General features: G+C 38.1%; 1 protein-coding gene across 1 annotated transcript in view; it reads left to right on the forward strand.

Moving 5' to 3' along the window:
• The first annotated feature begins 4,682 nt into the window (after positions 1–4,682).
• The window catches only part of ZNHIT6 (zinc finger HIT-type containing 6), a 62,426-nt gene continuing 49,567 nt past the window's right edge, over positions 4,683–17,541 (forward strand). Inside the window, exons 1-5 of the mRNA XM_046005542.1 lie at positions 4,683–5,515; positions 7,064–7,129; positions 7,215–7,321; positions 7,403–7,488; positions 17,278–17,381. Coding sequence (XP_045861498.1) covers positions 4,854–5,515; positions 7,064–7,129; positions 7,215–7,321; positions 7,403–7,488; positions 17,278–17,381 — 1,025 coding nt within the window. The 5' untranslated portion in view covers positions 4,683–4,853. The remainder of the gene's footprint in view (positions 5,516–7,063; positions 7,130–7,214; positions 7,322–7,402; positions 7,489–17,277; positions 17,382–17,541) is intronic.

Consider the following 17,541-nt stretch of genomic DNA (forward strand, 5'->3'; position numbering starts at 1 on the left):
GCCTAAAACAGAAACCACAGCCATTTTTCAAACCTAATCTCAGGAGCAACATAATATACTTTTACTGTACACTATGAGTAGCACAGGCCAATCCTGGATAATTTGGGAAAGTTTTCTACACTGGCATGAATAGCAGGAGGTGGGGATCATTAAGGAACCTCCTGATGGCTATGTACAAAAGATTTCTATCCATAATATATGAAGAACTACAGTGTGATAATAATAAAAAAAAAACCTCAATTAAAAGTAAGCAAAAGACTTGAATATTTCATTAATCCAGATAGAGAACTGGCTAGTAGCACAGGAAAAAATGTTCAACATGGTTAGTCATTAAAGAAATGCAAATTAAATTTATAGTGAGATACCACTACCTACCCATAATCAAAAAGACTGACAATAAATACTAACTGTTGGCAAGGATGTAGAAAAATTGGAACCCTCCTACATTGCCAGTGAGCATGTCAAATGGTTTAGCTATTTTGGAAAATAGTTTGACCGTTTCTTAAAAATTAAATATAAACTTACCTTGTGATCTAGAAATTCCACTCATAGGGATCTACACAAGAGAAATGAGAATATATATATACACAAAGACTTGTATGGGAATGTGGAAGCAGAATTTTGCATAATACCAAACCCGGAAACAATCCAAATGCCCATCAACTGATGAATGACCAAAATGCGATATATCCATACAACGGATTACTATTCACTAATAAAAAGGAATAAACTACTGAGACATGCTACAACATGGATGAACATCAAAAACTATGCTGAATGAAAAAAGCTAGACTCAAAAGACCACATATTGTATTATTTCATATGAAATTTCCAGGAAGAGCAAATGTATAAGAATGGAAAGTAGATCAGTGGTTTCCTGGGACTAGGGTTAGGAACAATCCTTGTTCCTGTGAATGGGAACAAGGGTATCGGGTGGGGGTAGATGGAAATGTTCTAAAACTGGATTTTGGTGATGGCTGCACAACTGTATAAAATTTCAAGTTTAAATTATTGAATTGTATGTTTATTATAGGTGTGTTTTATGTGAATTATAATTCACCTCAATGAAGCTCAATGAAGCTGTTAAAATGATGCACACAACAAAAATTCTACATATTTCACAGAAACATATATATACTTTAAAAAAGATTTTATTTATTTATTTGACAGAGAGATCACAAGCAGGCAGAGAGGCAGGCAGAGAGAGATGGGGAAGCAGGCTCCCCGTTGAGCAGAGAGCCCAATGCAAGGCTGGATCCGAGGACCCTGGGATCATGACCTGAGAGCCAAGGCAGAGGCTTTAACCCACTGAGCCATCCAGGCACTCCCATATTTTTAAGGGAAGCATATTAAATGTATAAGAGTGAGGGAGAGGGTAATGATAGTTGAGATGTACAAATAGCAAAAATATTAAGGAGAAGGTTGTCACACATGAGAAGAATGTGCCAAGAACTGAGAAATGTGATTATCTCAACTTTGTCCTCCATGATCCGAAAGGGAAAACAATTAGGCAAGCTGTCGTCAGCAGGACTTTCAAAATTACTGGTAGGATAAGGAAAATAATACTTATATTTGTGGAATCCTTTACTGTTTACAAAACTGTTTCAGATACATTTTCTCATTTAATTATCAAAATAGCTCTGTGAAATATGTCTAACTACCTCCATTTTACAAATAGATTCACTGAGACTCAAAGTGGTCACCTAGCTACAGGCAAAGGAGATTAAAACCCAGTGCTTTTCCCTACCTCCCTTACGTGGCTGATCCAATCAGATTCTTTTCCCCAGACATTTGGAAATAGACAATAGTGAGTCTCCATGATTATATAAGCACTGAAGATACAGAAACCTCAGAGTTGTGGAATGGCAGTATTTTTCAACAAAGTACATTGGAGAAGAGAGACAACTTGCCTACAGAGAAAGTAGAATGAAGCCAATTCAGTGACAAGAAGCCATGTGGGTACAGAGGCACACGTTTACACCGTGGTCGCCACGAAGATGTGCCACCCAGATCTTCAAAGAAGGACTTGCTACCTAGCCTCAAAGAGCACAGTTCAGCTCCAGCCACAGAGAGGCTCTCTTGCCCAAGATCACGCCCTTTCTGTATCAGATGACCAGTGGGGCCAGATAAAAAGTATGAGGTTGTTCTGCCTGAAGTGAGACTCTCTAAAGACAAGCTTTCTCTGAGCCACCTGTCAGCTTGGCCAAAGCTTGTCAGACCTGCATCACAATTTAAATGCTTTCTCTGGCCAATCCTGCTTCCTCCCCTTTCTCTTCATAGGTGCTGATCCCTAACGACTCCTATCAGCATCTGTTTCTGAATAGCCCAAACCTGCAACACATCACAGCACATACCCATATATACAATAAGACCAGACTTCCAGGCTTTCTGGTTCCTAGCTCCTGCCTCTTTTGAGGACACAGCTGAAATTCCACATCCTGGCCTTTATCTTAAGCTAGCTCAAGTGCAAACAAAGGGCCTTGATCAGAATGTTAAATTTCTGTTTCAGTGCTGCCACTGAAGAGCCATTGAATCTTGAGCAAATCATTTTCTTGCTCTGGGTCTTTGTTTTCTTACCTGTCTAATGGAGGGTCAGGAAAGGCCCTTCTAATCGTCATTCTCTAGTCAAGCAGACAGTTGACAACATAAAGTACCTGCTGAGCTGCTGAAATGATTTAACCATCCCCAAGATAATACTTTTTCATGGCATTTCAGTCACAGCTAAAACGCTTCCCTAGAAAGTACTCCTAGGCTTTTGGCTATTAAAATGAACTCAACTATGATTTTGGCAAAGGGCCAGTTCCCAAAGTGGTTAGAAGAGTTGCAAGGTGATGCCTGATGCAGAAGCAGGAGACAGAAATGATAGGCACAATCCTATAGTAAAGGAGCTGGGGTTGTCCCTCTCCTCCACTGATGAGGAAAAGGGGAGGAAAGGAGTTTGAGGAACTGGATAGGAATTCAGTGACGGCAACTTCTGCCATCCTTTCTTTGTCCTTCTCCTATCTCCATCCTTGCATACAATGCTGTGCTCTTAATGCCAACAACCCAAAATTCCCTCCTTCAGGACCATCTGAGCCTTCCTTTTAAATTCAAAGCTACCATTCAACAATATCACAACCTCCAGTATCTCCATTAAAACTACAGTCACACAGGATGGATTGTTTAACTTGGGTAAATGATAGCTGTGATGCCATCAAGGAGCCTTAGTGGTTTAACGATTTTTCCTCCAGTGACTGTTAAAAAAAAATAAACAAAAACAAAACCACACACAGATTACAAGAACAAATGTAGGGAATTGACAAAAGTTTTAAAATCTTGCAGAGTCTTTATGCTTCTAGTGTCTGATCTGTAGTTCCAGAAATTTTCCCTTTCTTAAATGGAAATCCAGATGATCTTATTCTCTTGAGGATCAACACTCCTTGTTGCTCCCATCTCACAAATCTTGTCTTTAGCAAAAACCACATGGATACTTTCTATCATTTAGCCTGTTGCCCCAGTGTAGATAAGTGATCTGGCCTGAATATTCAATCAGGCTTTCTTTGACTCCATGGGCAGCTAGCACTTCTAAGTATCTCCAAAAGAGACTGTCCATATGATTCCCCTGGAAGCTTGTTTCTCACACTGCCCAAGAAGATTGTACTAAACTCTCGCAATTTACTTCAGTGCTCCTTCCACTTAATCCTTGGTGCCCCAATTAGGTTTCAAAAATTTCTTCCTTCCTCACTCTGCTCATCCATTGAAAATTCCCATTCCTTGACCAACTTGCAAATAAGAGATAATAGTTAAATGCCTTGCACTGAGGAGGTAATACAAAGCAGCATACAGCTGAGGCACCATTTCTTTGAAGTCTCCTTTATGCAGCAAGAAAAATATATCTCCTATGAATTCTCCTTAAACAGTGAGAAAAATACCTTGCAGACATTATGTGAAGAGTAGGTGAAAGGGACTAATGTCCAGTATGTAATAATAATAATTTTGAAAAGTGACTGAAATAGACAAAAGTGCGGTTTTTGTTTTTTGCATTTTTTGTATTTTTTTTAGATCTTCTATTCCTGGGGATTGAACTTTTGGCCCAGTCTTTAGGGATACACACACAAACACATATTCTCTTAATCCTGTAGGATGCTGGGAATGGGAAACTAGCCGTTGTGGGCTATTACTGACAGAACTGAAAGAACAAAAATTAATTCCTTCTTTCCTATCTGAAAACTCTCAGGATTCCCTGTAACAATAGCCACCATATATTGAGTATATTTCAGTAAGTACTGTCTTATTTCTATGCATGATTCCGTTTAATTTTCACAATAAAACCTACAGCATCGTCTCTAGTGCATAGGTGAAGAATGAAGCTTGCAGAAGTGTGGCATCAAGAGTTTCTTCCATTTTCATACAAGATTAATCGTTAAAACAGACCGGGGTGGGTCTCAACCGTTCCCAAACTGTCAGAGATTTGCTTCTCTTTACTCGGTCCCGCACCCCCATCCTACAGAGGAACCAGGCAGACCTCGGGTGGGGGGCGGGGAAAGCCGGCGGAAGCTGCCTCCCCGGGGAAGGGTTGGACAAATCCCCGCCCCGGAAGTGGGCTCAAAGGGGCGCGCTTCACGCCGGTTCTCTCAGAGTCTCTGGGCGGGGTTGCCGCGGAGCCGTAGCTCTACCAGTCGTAAAGTGGCGAGGGGCGGAAGTGTCGCTTTACGACGATTTGGAGGAAAGCTGCAGGCCGGCGTTTTCTGCATGCGGTTTTCGGCCGCCCACGTGGGAGGCTGTCGGTGTACCGGCGTAGAATTCGTTCCTTTTGGCGTGGATAAGCCACACTGAAGGGCAGAGTGCGAGCGGAGGCCAGTGGTCGTGAGCTGATGGATATTGCTGTTGCAAATGAAGGAACATTGGGTGGGGGTCTGCCTGGTGGAGCTGAGGGGGCGCGGCTAAGTCTGGAGTCCGGTAGGGAGAGAGTCGGGGGCACAGCAGGGGCGGACGCTGGCAGTGTAGAAGCGAGGAATGGACTGGCAGGAGTGGAGAAGACAGAGGGTAGAGAAGGAAGTGGACAAAAAGCAGAGGAGATGCGTGTGGACCTAACGGTTGTGAAACAAGAAGTTATGGACTGGTCGGAAATGGAAGACGGGATGCTGGATGGCCGGTGGGTAAAGCAGGAGCTGGAGGATGGGCCTGAGGTGAAAGAGGAGAAACCAGGCACTTTGGAGGTGAAGCAGGAGATGGATAGTAGTTTTGTGGTAAAAGAAGAGAAAGTGGATGAAGCAGAGGTAAAAGAAGAGAAAGTGAAGGTGAAGGAGGAGGTTATGGACTGGCTAGATGTGAAGGAAGAGAAGAAAGATAACTTGGAGATAAAAGAAGAGGTGTTTGTTGCTCAGAACATTAAAAAGGAGGAAATGATGGATGAAGTTTGTGTAAAAGAAGAGAAGTATTTCCCAAAGGAAGAAGGGATGGATGATACCAAGGTGAAAGAAGAGCCTCAGATAAATCCCCCAGTGGGTTTAAAACGGAAACTGGCCATGTCAAGGTAGGACAGGGATAAATTCATTGGGGGAATAAAGCTGTGGAGTCCTCTATTGTCTGGATTGAAGGAAATCTAGCAGGGAGGTGTGGAGTAATGAAAAATAAATGCAAACATGGGTCCCTGGAGCCTGCGTGTTGGTAGTGCGGGGGAGGGGGGCCGATAATTGGGAAGACAGGGTTTTGTCAAAGGACAACAGATTCAGTAAAAATATATCAGGCTGTTAGTGGTCAGTGGGCAATGGCCAAGTAAGAAAGTGTAAATTCTGGGGACCAGAAAACCCTTGGACCAGATTCTGGTTTGACTTAATATGGTCTTGACTCAATATTCCTTAAAAAAGGATAAACATAGGAAAAACTAACAATGACAACGTGGATTAAGTTAAAATTAAGAAGAAAAATGCAATTGAACTCACCCAACTGTCCACTTTCTCAATGGATAGTTATGAATATGAATATTTATTGCTTTATAATTTCCTTATAGTGTATGACCATGTGACAGCATAGGAAATAAAAGTGGTCAGATTCTTGGGACTATTTCTGTCTAGACACAGTGGGCCAAATAGAAATGACTGTAGTTTGGCTGTCAGTATCCCAAGATCCTAGAAGAGTAATTGGAGAAAGATGATGGGTAATTGCATTTCTAGATTATTAGTATTTTTTAAAGATTTTATTTATGTATTTGAGAGAGATCACAAGAAGGCAGAGAGGCAGGCAGTGGGGCGGGAAGAAGCAGGCTCCCCGCTGAGCAGAGAGCCATGTGGGGCTCTATCCCAGGATGATGGCAGAGCCGAAGGCAGAGGCTTAACACACTGAGCCACCCAGGCGCCCCTCTAGATTATTTTAATGCTCATTTTAAGTTGGGTATGGAGATGAGGAGAAAGGATACAGCTGAGGGGCGCCTGGTTGGCTCTCTGCACTGTGGAAGTTCTACTTTTTCCTCACTCACTCCCCAGCTTGTGTTTCCCCCTCCCGCTCTCTCTCTCTCTGTCAAATAAATAAATAAATAAAATCTTTTTTAAAAAGGTACAGCTGATACTCTGTAAATTTGACTTGGTCTCCTATTCTTTTTGTGGTATGTGTGCGTTTAAGGGTATGTAAATTCATGGATTGGACTATGTGCATGTGTGCATGCGCACACACACACACACACACATACATACACACACACACACACACACACAATCTTTAGCAGACTGCCAGGAATTACAAATTAAAATGTTAATGAATAATCTCATTCTCTGATCGCAGTAGAAAAAAGAAGTCAAAAGTGAGATTTTTTTGTTTTAATTTAATACATGTTTTCTTGAATTATGTAGTGCCAACAACATTGTAAATGTAGTGGTCGTTTGGAGGAGACAGTTTCCTAAGGAGAATGTTTCAAGGGTGTTTGACAGCTATCAAGTACTTTTATCAGAGTAACGTGCATATACTTCATTCACTGACGACATGTCTATAAATTGTGATGAGTAATTGAATTAGCATTAAAAATTTATAAATCAACAAGTAGTATTAATATTTGATACCTTACTAAGTTTCTTGTGGACTCTTGTAGGTGTGAAACTTGTGGTACAGAAGAAGCAAAGTACAAGTGTCCACGTTGTATGCGATATTCCTGCAGGTATATGTGTAATTTCCTGCCTTACTACCTTTGTTTTACCCTTCCTACCTCAGAGTATAATAGTACCACCTCATTTTCGCTTCAGTTTGCCCTGTGTAAAGAAACACAAAGCAGAACTGACCTGTAATGGAGTTCGAGATAAGACTGCATATGTTTCCATACAGCAGTTTACTGAAATGAATCTCCTAAGTGGTAAGTCATCTTATGCATAGCAGATTGATGTTTCCTGGCCATTGGCATATGTCATTTATTTTCCTATTTTAAAATTTCTAGATTATCGGTTTTTGGAAGATGTGGCAAGAACAGCAGACCACATTTCTAGAGATGCTTTCTTAAAAAGACCAATAAGCAATAAACATGTAAGTATTTCTTTTCATCTCTTCTAGTTAGAATACTTTTAATCAGTTAGATTTCGTTTTTTTCACCTAATGAATGTAGTTAAGTGGCGTTGTGATCCAGAGCTATTCCAGTTACTAGGGATACTACATCAGTGACTAAAACAGTTCTTAGCCTCATGGAGTTTGTATTGTGTGGGGAGAGACAGGAGATGAGTAGAGGAACAAATATAATTTCAGATAGAGTTAATTGCATATAGAAAATAAAGCACAGGAGATAAAAGAATATGAAAATGGTGTTTATTGGGAGGAGGTCATGAGTATTTTCAATACTGTAGTTCTGAGAAGCTTTTCTGAGAGATGACATTTAAGCAGTGATCTGAATGATGAGAAAGAGGCAGCCATATGAACCTTTGGAGGAAGACTGTTCCAGACAGTGACAAAAGCATAAGTAAGTCTGAGTTAGGAATGAGGTTGGTGTGTTTGAGGATTAAAAATGGGGACAGGGTGACTGAAACATAGGTGAGTAAGGAGGAGAAGGTTGAACATGGGGTTAGAAAAACTGGTGAGTGCTCCTAATATATCCTAAGTGAAAATAGAAGTCATGGGAGGCTTTGGAGCACATTTGCCTTTTGAAAGGTCACTCTTGCTGCTGTCTGAAAAATGAGCTTCAGGGGCAAGAGTGGAAGAATGAAAGCAGGGAGTCTAGTTACAAAGCTTTTGCTGTTCAGGTGAAAAATGATGGTGACTTGAATAATGCTGCTAAATTATTGGGAAGTGTTTAGATTGTGATTTTGAAGGGAGAACTAACAGGGCTTGCTCTTCTGATACACCTCATTTTCATACTCTTTCATCCCTTTTGCATTCCTTAAGCTAAGTATGCAAATTAAAGCTTTGCAACTGCTATTCTAGAAATTACTTAATAGTGTTATTAAATCATGCCATAGAATTATGTTCCTTTTTCAAAGACCATTTTAATTTTGGAGTTGCAGCATTTTGGCACTTACAAAACACCTTATTTTATTGTTGTTACTGGTACAGACTTGACATTTCACATATCCAAAAGAAAAATGATCATGCATCAGCATGTTTTTCTCAAGTTTAATTAAGCATAATTAAAATTCTGCTTAAAAGATAAATTTTTAATTTTTTTGTTTTTATCATAAAGAATTGCATACATATTTAAAAAGCATAAAATACAAATATACTTTTAATGAGTAATTTTAAAGTGAACATCATGTAACTACCACCCAGAATTAGAACATGACTAACTTCTCAAAAATTATCTGCCACTGCCTTGTGCTGTTCCTTCATCCAGTCTTCTGAATAGTTTTCTAGTTTAGGACTATATCATCATTAATTTATCCATTCTGTTGATGGACTCTGAATTTTCTATTATAACATGGACTCCAGGTATTCTGTAATAACAACAACAACAAAAACCTTAAAGGTATTGCAATGAGCACTTCCGTTTATGAATTGTGATTTGTGTATGTACATGTTTTTTTCTAGGGTTTATACCTGGGAATGGAATTACTCTCTTGTGGGGTATGCACATCTTTAATTTTACTAGATGTAACCAAAACATTTTCTAAAGTGGTTATACCAGTTTAGACTTATCAATATTGTGTGTACTTGCTGTCACATCCTCTCCAGTACTTGATTTGATCAGAGTTGTAAAGTTTTTGTCAATTTGATGGCTATGTAATTTTATCAGGGTTTTTAATTTGCAGTTCTCTAATTTCTAATGAGATTGAGCATCTTTCAAATATATTATTGGCCATTTGGATTTCATTTTGTTGAATACCTGGTCAAGTCTCTTGCTCATTTTTTATTGGTCAGCTTTCTTTTTCTTACTGGTTTGTAAGAATTCCTTGTATTTCTTGGATGCCTGTTGGTAGTTGGTTGTATGTATTATAGATACATTCTTCCATTCTGTGGCTTGTTTTTCACTCTATAATATCTTTGATGAACAGATGTTCTTAACCTCAATATAGTCAAATTTATCATGTTTCCTTTATAGTTAGTAGTTTTATATGTTTATAAAGAAACTCTTGCCCACTTTGAAGTTATGAAGCTGTTCTCCCATAGTTATTTTCTAAAAGTTTTATAGTGTTGCATCTCAGATTTATGTATGTAAAGGACCTGGAATCCACTTTTGTGTATCATGTGAAGTGGAGATCCCATTTAATTTTCTGTATGGATGATCCAGTTTCTTAGTACCATTTATTGAGAAGTTTATCCTTTCCTACTGCTCTGCAGGACTGCCATCTTTTGGGATCAGTATTTGGCCTATCTTTTCTATTCTGTTGGCCTAGTTGTCTGTCCATGCCAATACTACACTCTCAACTGTAGTTTTTTACTGCAACTCACTATCTCACAGAATAGTTTCTCTGACTTTGTTCATTTTCTGGAGTATTGCTATACTCTAGCTTTGGTTATGATTCTTTGTAATTCTATACAGATATGATGAATCACCTATTCTACATTCCTCTTTCCCCACCCGAGAATTTTAATTGGGGTTGCATTTATTTTACAGAGTAACTTGGGTGATTGGACTTCTTTACAGCATTAAATCTTGAAATCTCTGCATTTATTTAATATATTTAATATCTCTCTAATTTTCTCTATAGAGCTCTTACACACTTTTTGTTAGATTTATTCCTAGGCATTTTAGAGGCACCTGGGTGGCTCAGTTGGTTAAGTGTCTGACTCTTGATTTTGGCTTAGGTCATGATCTCGGGATCCTGGGATCTAGCCCCACATCAGGCTCTGTGCTCAGCAGGGAATCTGCTTCTCCTTCTCCCTCTGCTCTCTTTCCCCTGTCTCTCTCAAATAAATAAATTTAATAGATAAATTAGAAAAAAAAAAAAGGTTTGTTACTAGGCACTTTATTTTTTCATGCTTTTTAAAGTAGTATTTTTTTTTTTAATCTCTTTGTTGGTGTTTAGGAGTGATATTTTTGTTGTTATTTTATGGGATTGTAATTTTGCATTTTATAGAATTAAAATTTATACTTGTGCCTTTTCTATAGATTCCTTGAGATTTTCTCTATAAATAATTCGTCCCAATTTGTTTTTATCTTTCTGTCCTGTTCTCTTTTTCTTATTGGAATAGCTAGGACTTCCCATTTATTGTCAAATACTAATGATGATAGTAAATATTTATGTTGTAAGTCCGAAGTCCTTCCCTGGATATGATTTGCTAGATGGATTCACATGATTCAATATACAGTTGTACTCATGGCTAAACCTTATTACAGTGAAAGAATATAGGGCAAAATTAGAGAAAAGAAAAGGAACAGAGTCTGAAGTCTGAAGGAATCCAGTTGTAAGCTTCCCAGAATCCTCTCTGTTTGGAGTCACACAGTATGCAATTAATTTCTCTGTCAGTGAGTTGTGATAAAGCTTGTGAAGTATAGTCTGCTAGGCAAGCTCATTAGAAATTCACTGCACAAGGTTTTTATTGGGGGCTGGTCACAGAAGCACCTTCCCTCTGCCTAGCAGGTGCCAAATTCCAGACTCCCAGAAGGAAAGCAAATAAAACCATGTTGTTTATATAAACAATTAAGGCACAGTGAACCACACTTACTGTTTTACGAAAAGTTAGTATAGGGAACCATTTACCAATCATTCAGATTTCCTTGCACCAGCCAGGGAACAACCTTGCAAGCAAAACCACCTAATGATAACAGTCTCAGGCCTACTATCTTTTTTTAAAACTATTTATTTATTTATTTGACAGACAGAGATCACAAGTAGGCAGAGAGAGAGAGAGAGAGAGAGAGAGGAGGAAGCAGGCCCCCTGCTGAGCAGAGAACCTGATGCGGAGCTCAATGCCAGGACCCTGGGATCCTGACCTAAGCCAAAGGTAGAGGCTTTAACCCACTGAGCCACCCAGGTGCCCATCAGGCCTGCTATCTTAATGCCTCTGTACATCTTTGTTTTATAATCCCTAATTATAGGAGGAAAGCTTCCAAGATTGCATCATGATGTTTGCTCTTAAATTTTTTCTAGGTGTAATTTGACGTCTAGATTATGGAGGTTTTAGTCCTAGTTTGCTATCAGATTTTAACATGAATAATGGTTATATTTTATCAAATGCTTCTTCTGTATTTGATTATTTTATTTTTGTTCTCAATCTATAATCTGTATGAGTAATCTTTTTTAAAAAATTGTTATTTATTTGACAGAGAGAGATCACAAGTAGGCAGAGAGGCAGGCAGAGAGAGGAGGAGGGAAGCAGGCTACCTGCTGAGCAGAGAGCCTGGTGCAGGACTCGATCCCAGGACCCTCAGATCATGACCCGACCCAAAGGCAGAGCCTTAACCCACTGAGCCACCCAGGCACCCTATATGAATAATCTTAATCGGTTTTCTATTTTAAGCTAAACTTACATGGTGTGCTATTATCATATCATATGCTTTTTATACTCTGCAGAATTCCTTTGAATTATATGTGTGTGTTCACCTTATCCATGCTCTCATTTTGTATTTCTCTTCATGAGTGAGATTTCCTTTTTAGTGTTCTCAGATTTCCATATCAAAATGATTCTAATTTCAAAAAAAAAAAAAAAAAAACAAAATGATTCTAATTTCATGAAATTATTTGGCAGTGTTCCCATTTTATTCTTGGATGCATTCACTAATGTTGAAATTACTTCCTCCTGGGAATTTGGTAAAATTATTAAGGAACCAGTATGGACTTAGAGTTTGGGCCACTGAGGTATAGTCTTTACTGTTTGTGGGATTCTGTGGGTTTACTGTGTCTTGATTTAGTGTTACTAGCTATTACATTTCTAAGAATTTGTCCATTTGACCTAAGAACTATAAAGTTCTTCATAAACCTCTCCTTTACAGCTCTGTAGGAGCTGTAGTAATTTCGTTTGTGATATTGGTTATTTGTGTCTTTTTTTCCTTAGATCAGTTGCTATTACATGTTTTTTCTATTTTGTTAATGTGTCCTCTTGACTTTTGTTCTATCTTTTTCATGTTTAGTTTACTTACAGTGTGGTCAGAGAACACACTTTTTTTTTTCTTTTTTTTTAAGAGAACATACTCTTTCAGGTCATTCCTTTAAAATACATTAGTGCCTGTGTTTGTGGCCCAGTTTATGGTCAAATTTTATAATGTTTGCTTGAAAGAAAGAATATTCTGCAGTTGCTGAATATAGTACTCTATATACCCCTTATAGGTCAGTTTTATTAATTATGTTGTTCAAATTGTTTATAATTACTGTTATTTTTTGCGTGTTTCATCTGTTAAGTTTTCAAAAGAAGTATGTTAACATTTCCCAGTAGATAAACAGACCTGTTTGATTTGTTTCCCCTTGTGGTTCAGTTTGTTTTGCTTTATATGTTTTACGACTAAATTATTAAATGCATACCTCAGGAAGTACTTTTTCCTGGTGTATTTATCCTTTGGCATTATAAGGTAACCCTCTTTGTCTCTAGCTTTTTGTGTACTTTGACTAATACTTACAAAGTTCCTTGCTTGGTATTTGTATGGTCTGTTTTTTCCCTTAAGGCCTTTCTGTGTCTTTATGTTCTGGTTATAGTTGGTTTCCAGTTCTTCTTCCATTTGATAGTCTGTAACTTTTAACTAAATCATTAAGTTCATTTACATTTTAATAAAATCACCTGTAAAATTGACTTTAAATGTATCACATTACTTTTGCTATTTGTACCAGTTTTTTTTTCTTCTTCTTGTCTTTTGGACTGTTGCTATTGTTGTTTTCAGTCATTTAAATTTTTCTCTTTATCAGTTTAGAACTTATGGCCCTTTTCCTATCCTTTCATTAGTTAAGCTAGATTCCACAACATGCATGCTTAATTTGTCAGTATCTAAAGTTAAGTAGTACCTGAACCCTGTGCCTAAACAATGCAGAAGACCTTATAATAGGAGTTGGCAAACTTTCCTGTAAAGGGTCAAATAGTCAATATTTTTTCCAGGCCATATGGTTTCTGTTACAAATACTCCAGCTCTGCTGTTGTATCAAGAAAGCAGTCACAAGCAGTATATAAACGAATGGGTGGAGCGACATCCCAACAAAATTTATCTGTAAAAATAAGTAGCAGGCAGATTTTACCAGCAATTACCTTAAATTCCTTTTGACCTTGTTTGAGAGAGAGAGAGCACAAGCAGAGGGATGAGCGGAGAGAGAGGAAGAAGCTGACTCCCTGTTGAGTGAGAGCCAGATACTGGGCTCCATCCCAGGACCCCAAGATCATGACCTGAGCCACAGTTAGACACTTAACCCACTGGGCCGCCCAGGCGCCCCTTGAGTTTATATATCCCACTTTCTTTGCTCTTTATTCCTTCTCTCATCATCTTAGATCTTACATCTGAGAGACAACTTTTTTCCTGCTTCAAGTACATCCTTTAGAATTCCCTTTAGAGAAGAAAATTAGAGGATTTGCTCTTTGCCACTTCTTGGGTTCCTTTGTCGGGTTTTTGGGTTTTTCGTTTGTTTAATTTCTATTTATTTGCCATTCTTCACTTTGAAATGATTTTTCTCTGGAATTCTGGTTTAGGATTAGTGTTCCAGTGTCTTATGGCTTCTGTTTTTATAGGCAGTTTTTAACTGCCTTTGAAATCTTTTAATCTGGTTGCATTTTTTTATCTTTGGTATTCTGTATTTGTGCTATAATACAAAAAATGCAAATTTCTTTTCATCTTAACTTGATAATTGTTAGATTTCTTGAATCTGTGGCATATCTTCCGTCAGTTCTGGGAAATTTTCAGCACATTTCTATTAAAAGATTACATCTACCTTATTCCTTACCTTTTCTATAACTACCATTAAATGTGACTTAAGTCCTCTCCCCATATCTTACCTACCCTTTAATGTCTTTGATTTTTTAAACCTTTTTTGTCTCTGTAATGTATTCTGGAAACATTCTAGTTTTATTTGGTTCTTTGAAAAATATCTGCTGAGTCAGTTTTTATAGTTTCTCTTCACTGTTCATATTTTAAATTGCTAATGTTTTTAAATTCTGCAGAGATATTCTACAGTCTGTGTATGATCCTTTTAGTATCTGAATATATGGGGAATTCTCAGCTACCTCTTTTCTCTTTTGGTTCTTGCTCACTGACCTTTGCATTATTTATGCTTCTTTATTTTTTATTTATTGAGTACTGCTTTTTTTTCTTAAATTTTGAGAATTTTTTGAAGAGTAGAATGCAGGCCTTCTTGTATTCTGCCAGGTACCTGGGAATATTGCAAATCTGCATCTGTCTTAAACCAAGTTGAAAGTTTAGGATTCCCTTGACTATATAAGCAAGGCCAATCATTTCAAGTGTTAGCAAGAACTGGCCCATGGCCACAGCTTCTAATGAATTGTTTTTCCTTTTTCCCCTCTATTCCAGTCATTCCAATATAAGTTTCCTCGCATGCTCTGGGGATAGGGTTTATCTCTGGTTCACCCTTAACTTATTATTATTAGGCATATTCTGTTACTGAGATTCATTTGAGGAGGGTTGAAGATTACAGGGTCTTAACTCTGACATTTTTAGGGAGAAGCCTGTTGAAAGGGAAAGCCTATATTTGCTAGAATTTGCAAACGTGGCTTCATTGCCATTCTGTCTGGTGTGAGATGGTATCTCATTGTGGTTTGGATTTGTATTTCCCTGATGCCGAGTGATGTGGAGCACTTTTTCATATGTCTTTTGGCCATCTGGATATCTTCTTTTTTTTTTTTTTTTCCTTTTTTTTATATTTTATTTATTTGACAGAGAGAAATCACAACTAGGCAGAGAGGCAGGCAGAGAGAGAGGAGGAAGCAGGCTCACTGCAGAGCAGAGAGCCCGATGCGGGGCTCGATCCCAGGACCCTGGGATCATGACCTAAGCCGAAGGCAGAGGCTTTAACCCACTGAGCCACTCAGGCGCTCCTGGATATCTTCTTTGCAGAAATGTCTGTTCATGTCCTCTGCTCATTTCTTGATCAGATGTCTTTGTGTGTTGAGTTTGATAAGTTCTTTAGAGCTAAAATTAAGTCAGGAAACAAAAGATGTTGGAGAGGATGGGGAGAAAGAGGAACGCTCCTATAAGGTTGGTGGGAATGCAAGCTGGTGCAGCCACTCTGGAAAACAGCATGAAGGTTCCTCAAAAAGTTGAAAATGGAGCTACCCTACGACCCGGCAGTTGCACTACTGGGTATTTACCCTTAAGATACAAATGTAGTGATCCAAAGGGGCACGTGCACCTGAATGTTTATAGCCGCAATGTCCACAATAGCCAAATTGTGGAAAGAACCTAGATGTTCATCAACAGATGAATGGATAAAGATGATGTGGGATACACACACACACACACACACACACACACACACACACTGGAATACTATGCAGCCATCAAAAGAAATGAAATCTTGCCATTTGCAATGACATGAGTGGAACTAGAGGGTATTATGCTGAGCGAAGTAGTCAGTCAGAAAGACAATTATCATATGATCTTCCTGATATGAGGAATTTGAGAGGCAGAGTGGGGGGCTTGGGGGGTAGGGAAGGAAAAAATTGAAACAAGATGGGATTGGGAGGGAGACAAACCATAAGAGACTCTTAATCTTACAAAACAAACTGAGGGTTTCTGGGAGGAGGGGGGTTGTGGAGAGGATGGTTGGATTATGGACATTGGGGAGGGTATGTGATATGATGAGTGCTGTGAAGTGTGTAAGCCTGATAATTCACAAACCTATACCCCTGGGGCAAATAATACATTATATGTTAATAAAAATAATTTATTTTTTTAAAAGGTGGCTTCATTGCTTTGCTTACCTCTTTGAGTTTTCACTTCTCACTAAATATTGGCCTGTGTATTTGTATTTTTCTGGGGTTTTTTTTTTTTCAGCTTTTCAGTGCTTCTAAGGTGATTTTTAAATGTATCTTATTACATGTATTTATTTTCCCCATTGTCTGTAATTCTTCCATGTTTTCAGTGGCAGGGTTGATCCTTATAATCATTGCCACTACTGATACCAAAGTCACATGAGTTATAAAATTGGATATAATTTCTTAAATTATTTCTCTTCTTAACAAATGATAACTGACTCTTCTTTTCCCTGGGCTTATGATTTAATTGTCTCTTTGCATTGCAAATTCTAGATTCCCATTCACTTAACCAAAAACTTGCATTTATACTTTGCCATTTGAGTGTCAAGGAAGAAGTGTTGATGATATTACTTTCTTCACTACTCTATGGAGTTGACTAGTTCAGCTTAACCAACCCAGATAGTCAGTGGAGTAACACATGTCAGAGCCAGATTATTCACATACCCCATTTTGTATAGTCTACAGTGGTGGCTACTTTAAGTTGGGCCTTGTACTAGGCAATGCCATAGTACCTCCCCTGAGTAAACTGCCTGTCTGGTAATCAAAGCAGGCATGTATAGAGCCAAGTATGGATGGTATAAACCCTTCAGTAAAAGAAAAAGAACTGTATAGGTAGCCCCTATGAATTGCCAAGTGACCTATATTTTTAAAAATCCCATTAAATCCTTCTGGCTCATAGAATGTATGGTTGAAAACACAGGCTCTAAAATTAGATATACCTGAGTTTGAATACAGGCTCTTTCTCTCAGGAATAGCTATATAATGTTGGCATCTCATCAACTTTCGTTCCTAGATTGGGGGTAGTAATAGTACCTGTCTGATAATATTGTGAGGATTAAATGAGTTATTGCTGTTTAGTACAGTTTGTGAAACATATGTACCCAATAAATCTTAACTGTTATATTTTGAACATTGTTTTACTCACTTCTGAAATTTAAGGCATTTTAAAGTTAATTTGTCCATTTATTTATTTTTTGTTATTAGATGTACTTTATGAAAAATCGTGCCAGAAGACAAGGTATTAACTTAAAGCTTCTACCCAATGGTTTCACCAAGAGAAAAGAAAATTCAACATTTTTTGATAAGAAGTAAGTTTCTAATTTCATTCTTAGTATATTGAGTATTCTGATTTGATCAGGAACATCTTTAAAAGTTTGGCTTGCTGTAGAGCATTGTTACCTAACATGTAGTCTGTAGCTTTTTGTTATTGGTCTATGCCAAGATAATTGCACAAATTTGAAAATTAAA

Source organism: Meles meles, chromosome 1, assembly GCF_922984935.1.
Source record: "Meles meles chromosome 1, mMelMel3.1 paternal haplotype, whole genome shotgun sequence".
Classification (NCBI taxonomy): Eukaryota; Metazoa; Chordata; class Mammalia; order Carnivora; family Mustelidae; genus Meles; species Meles meles.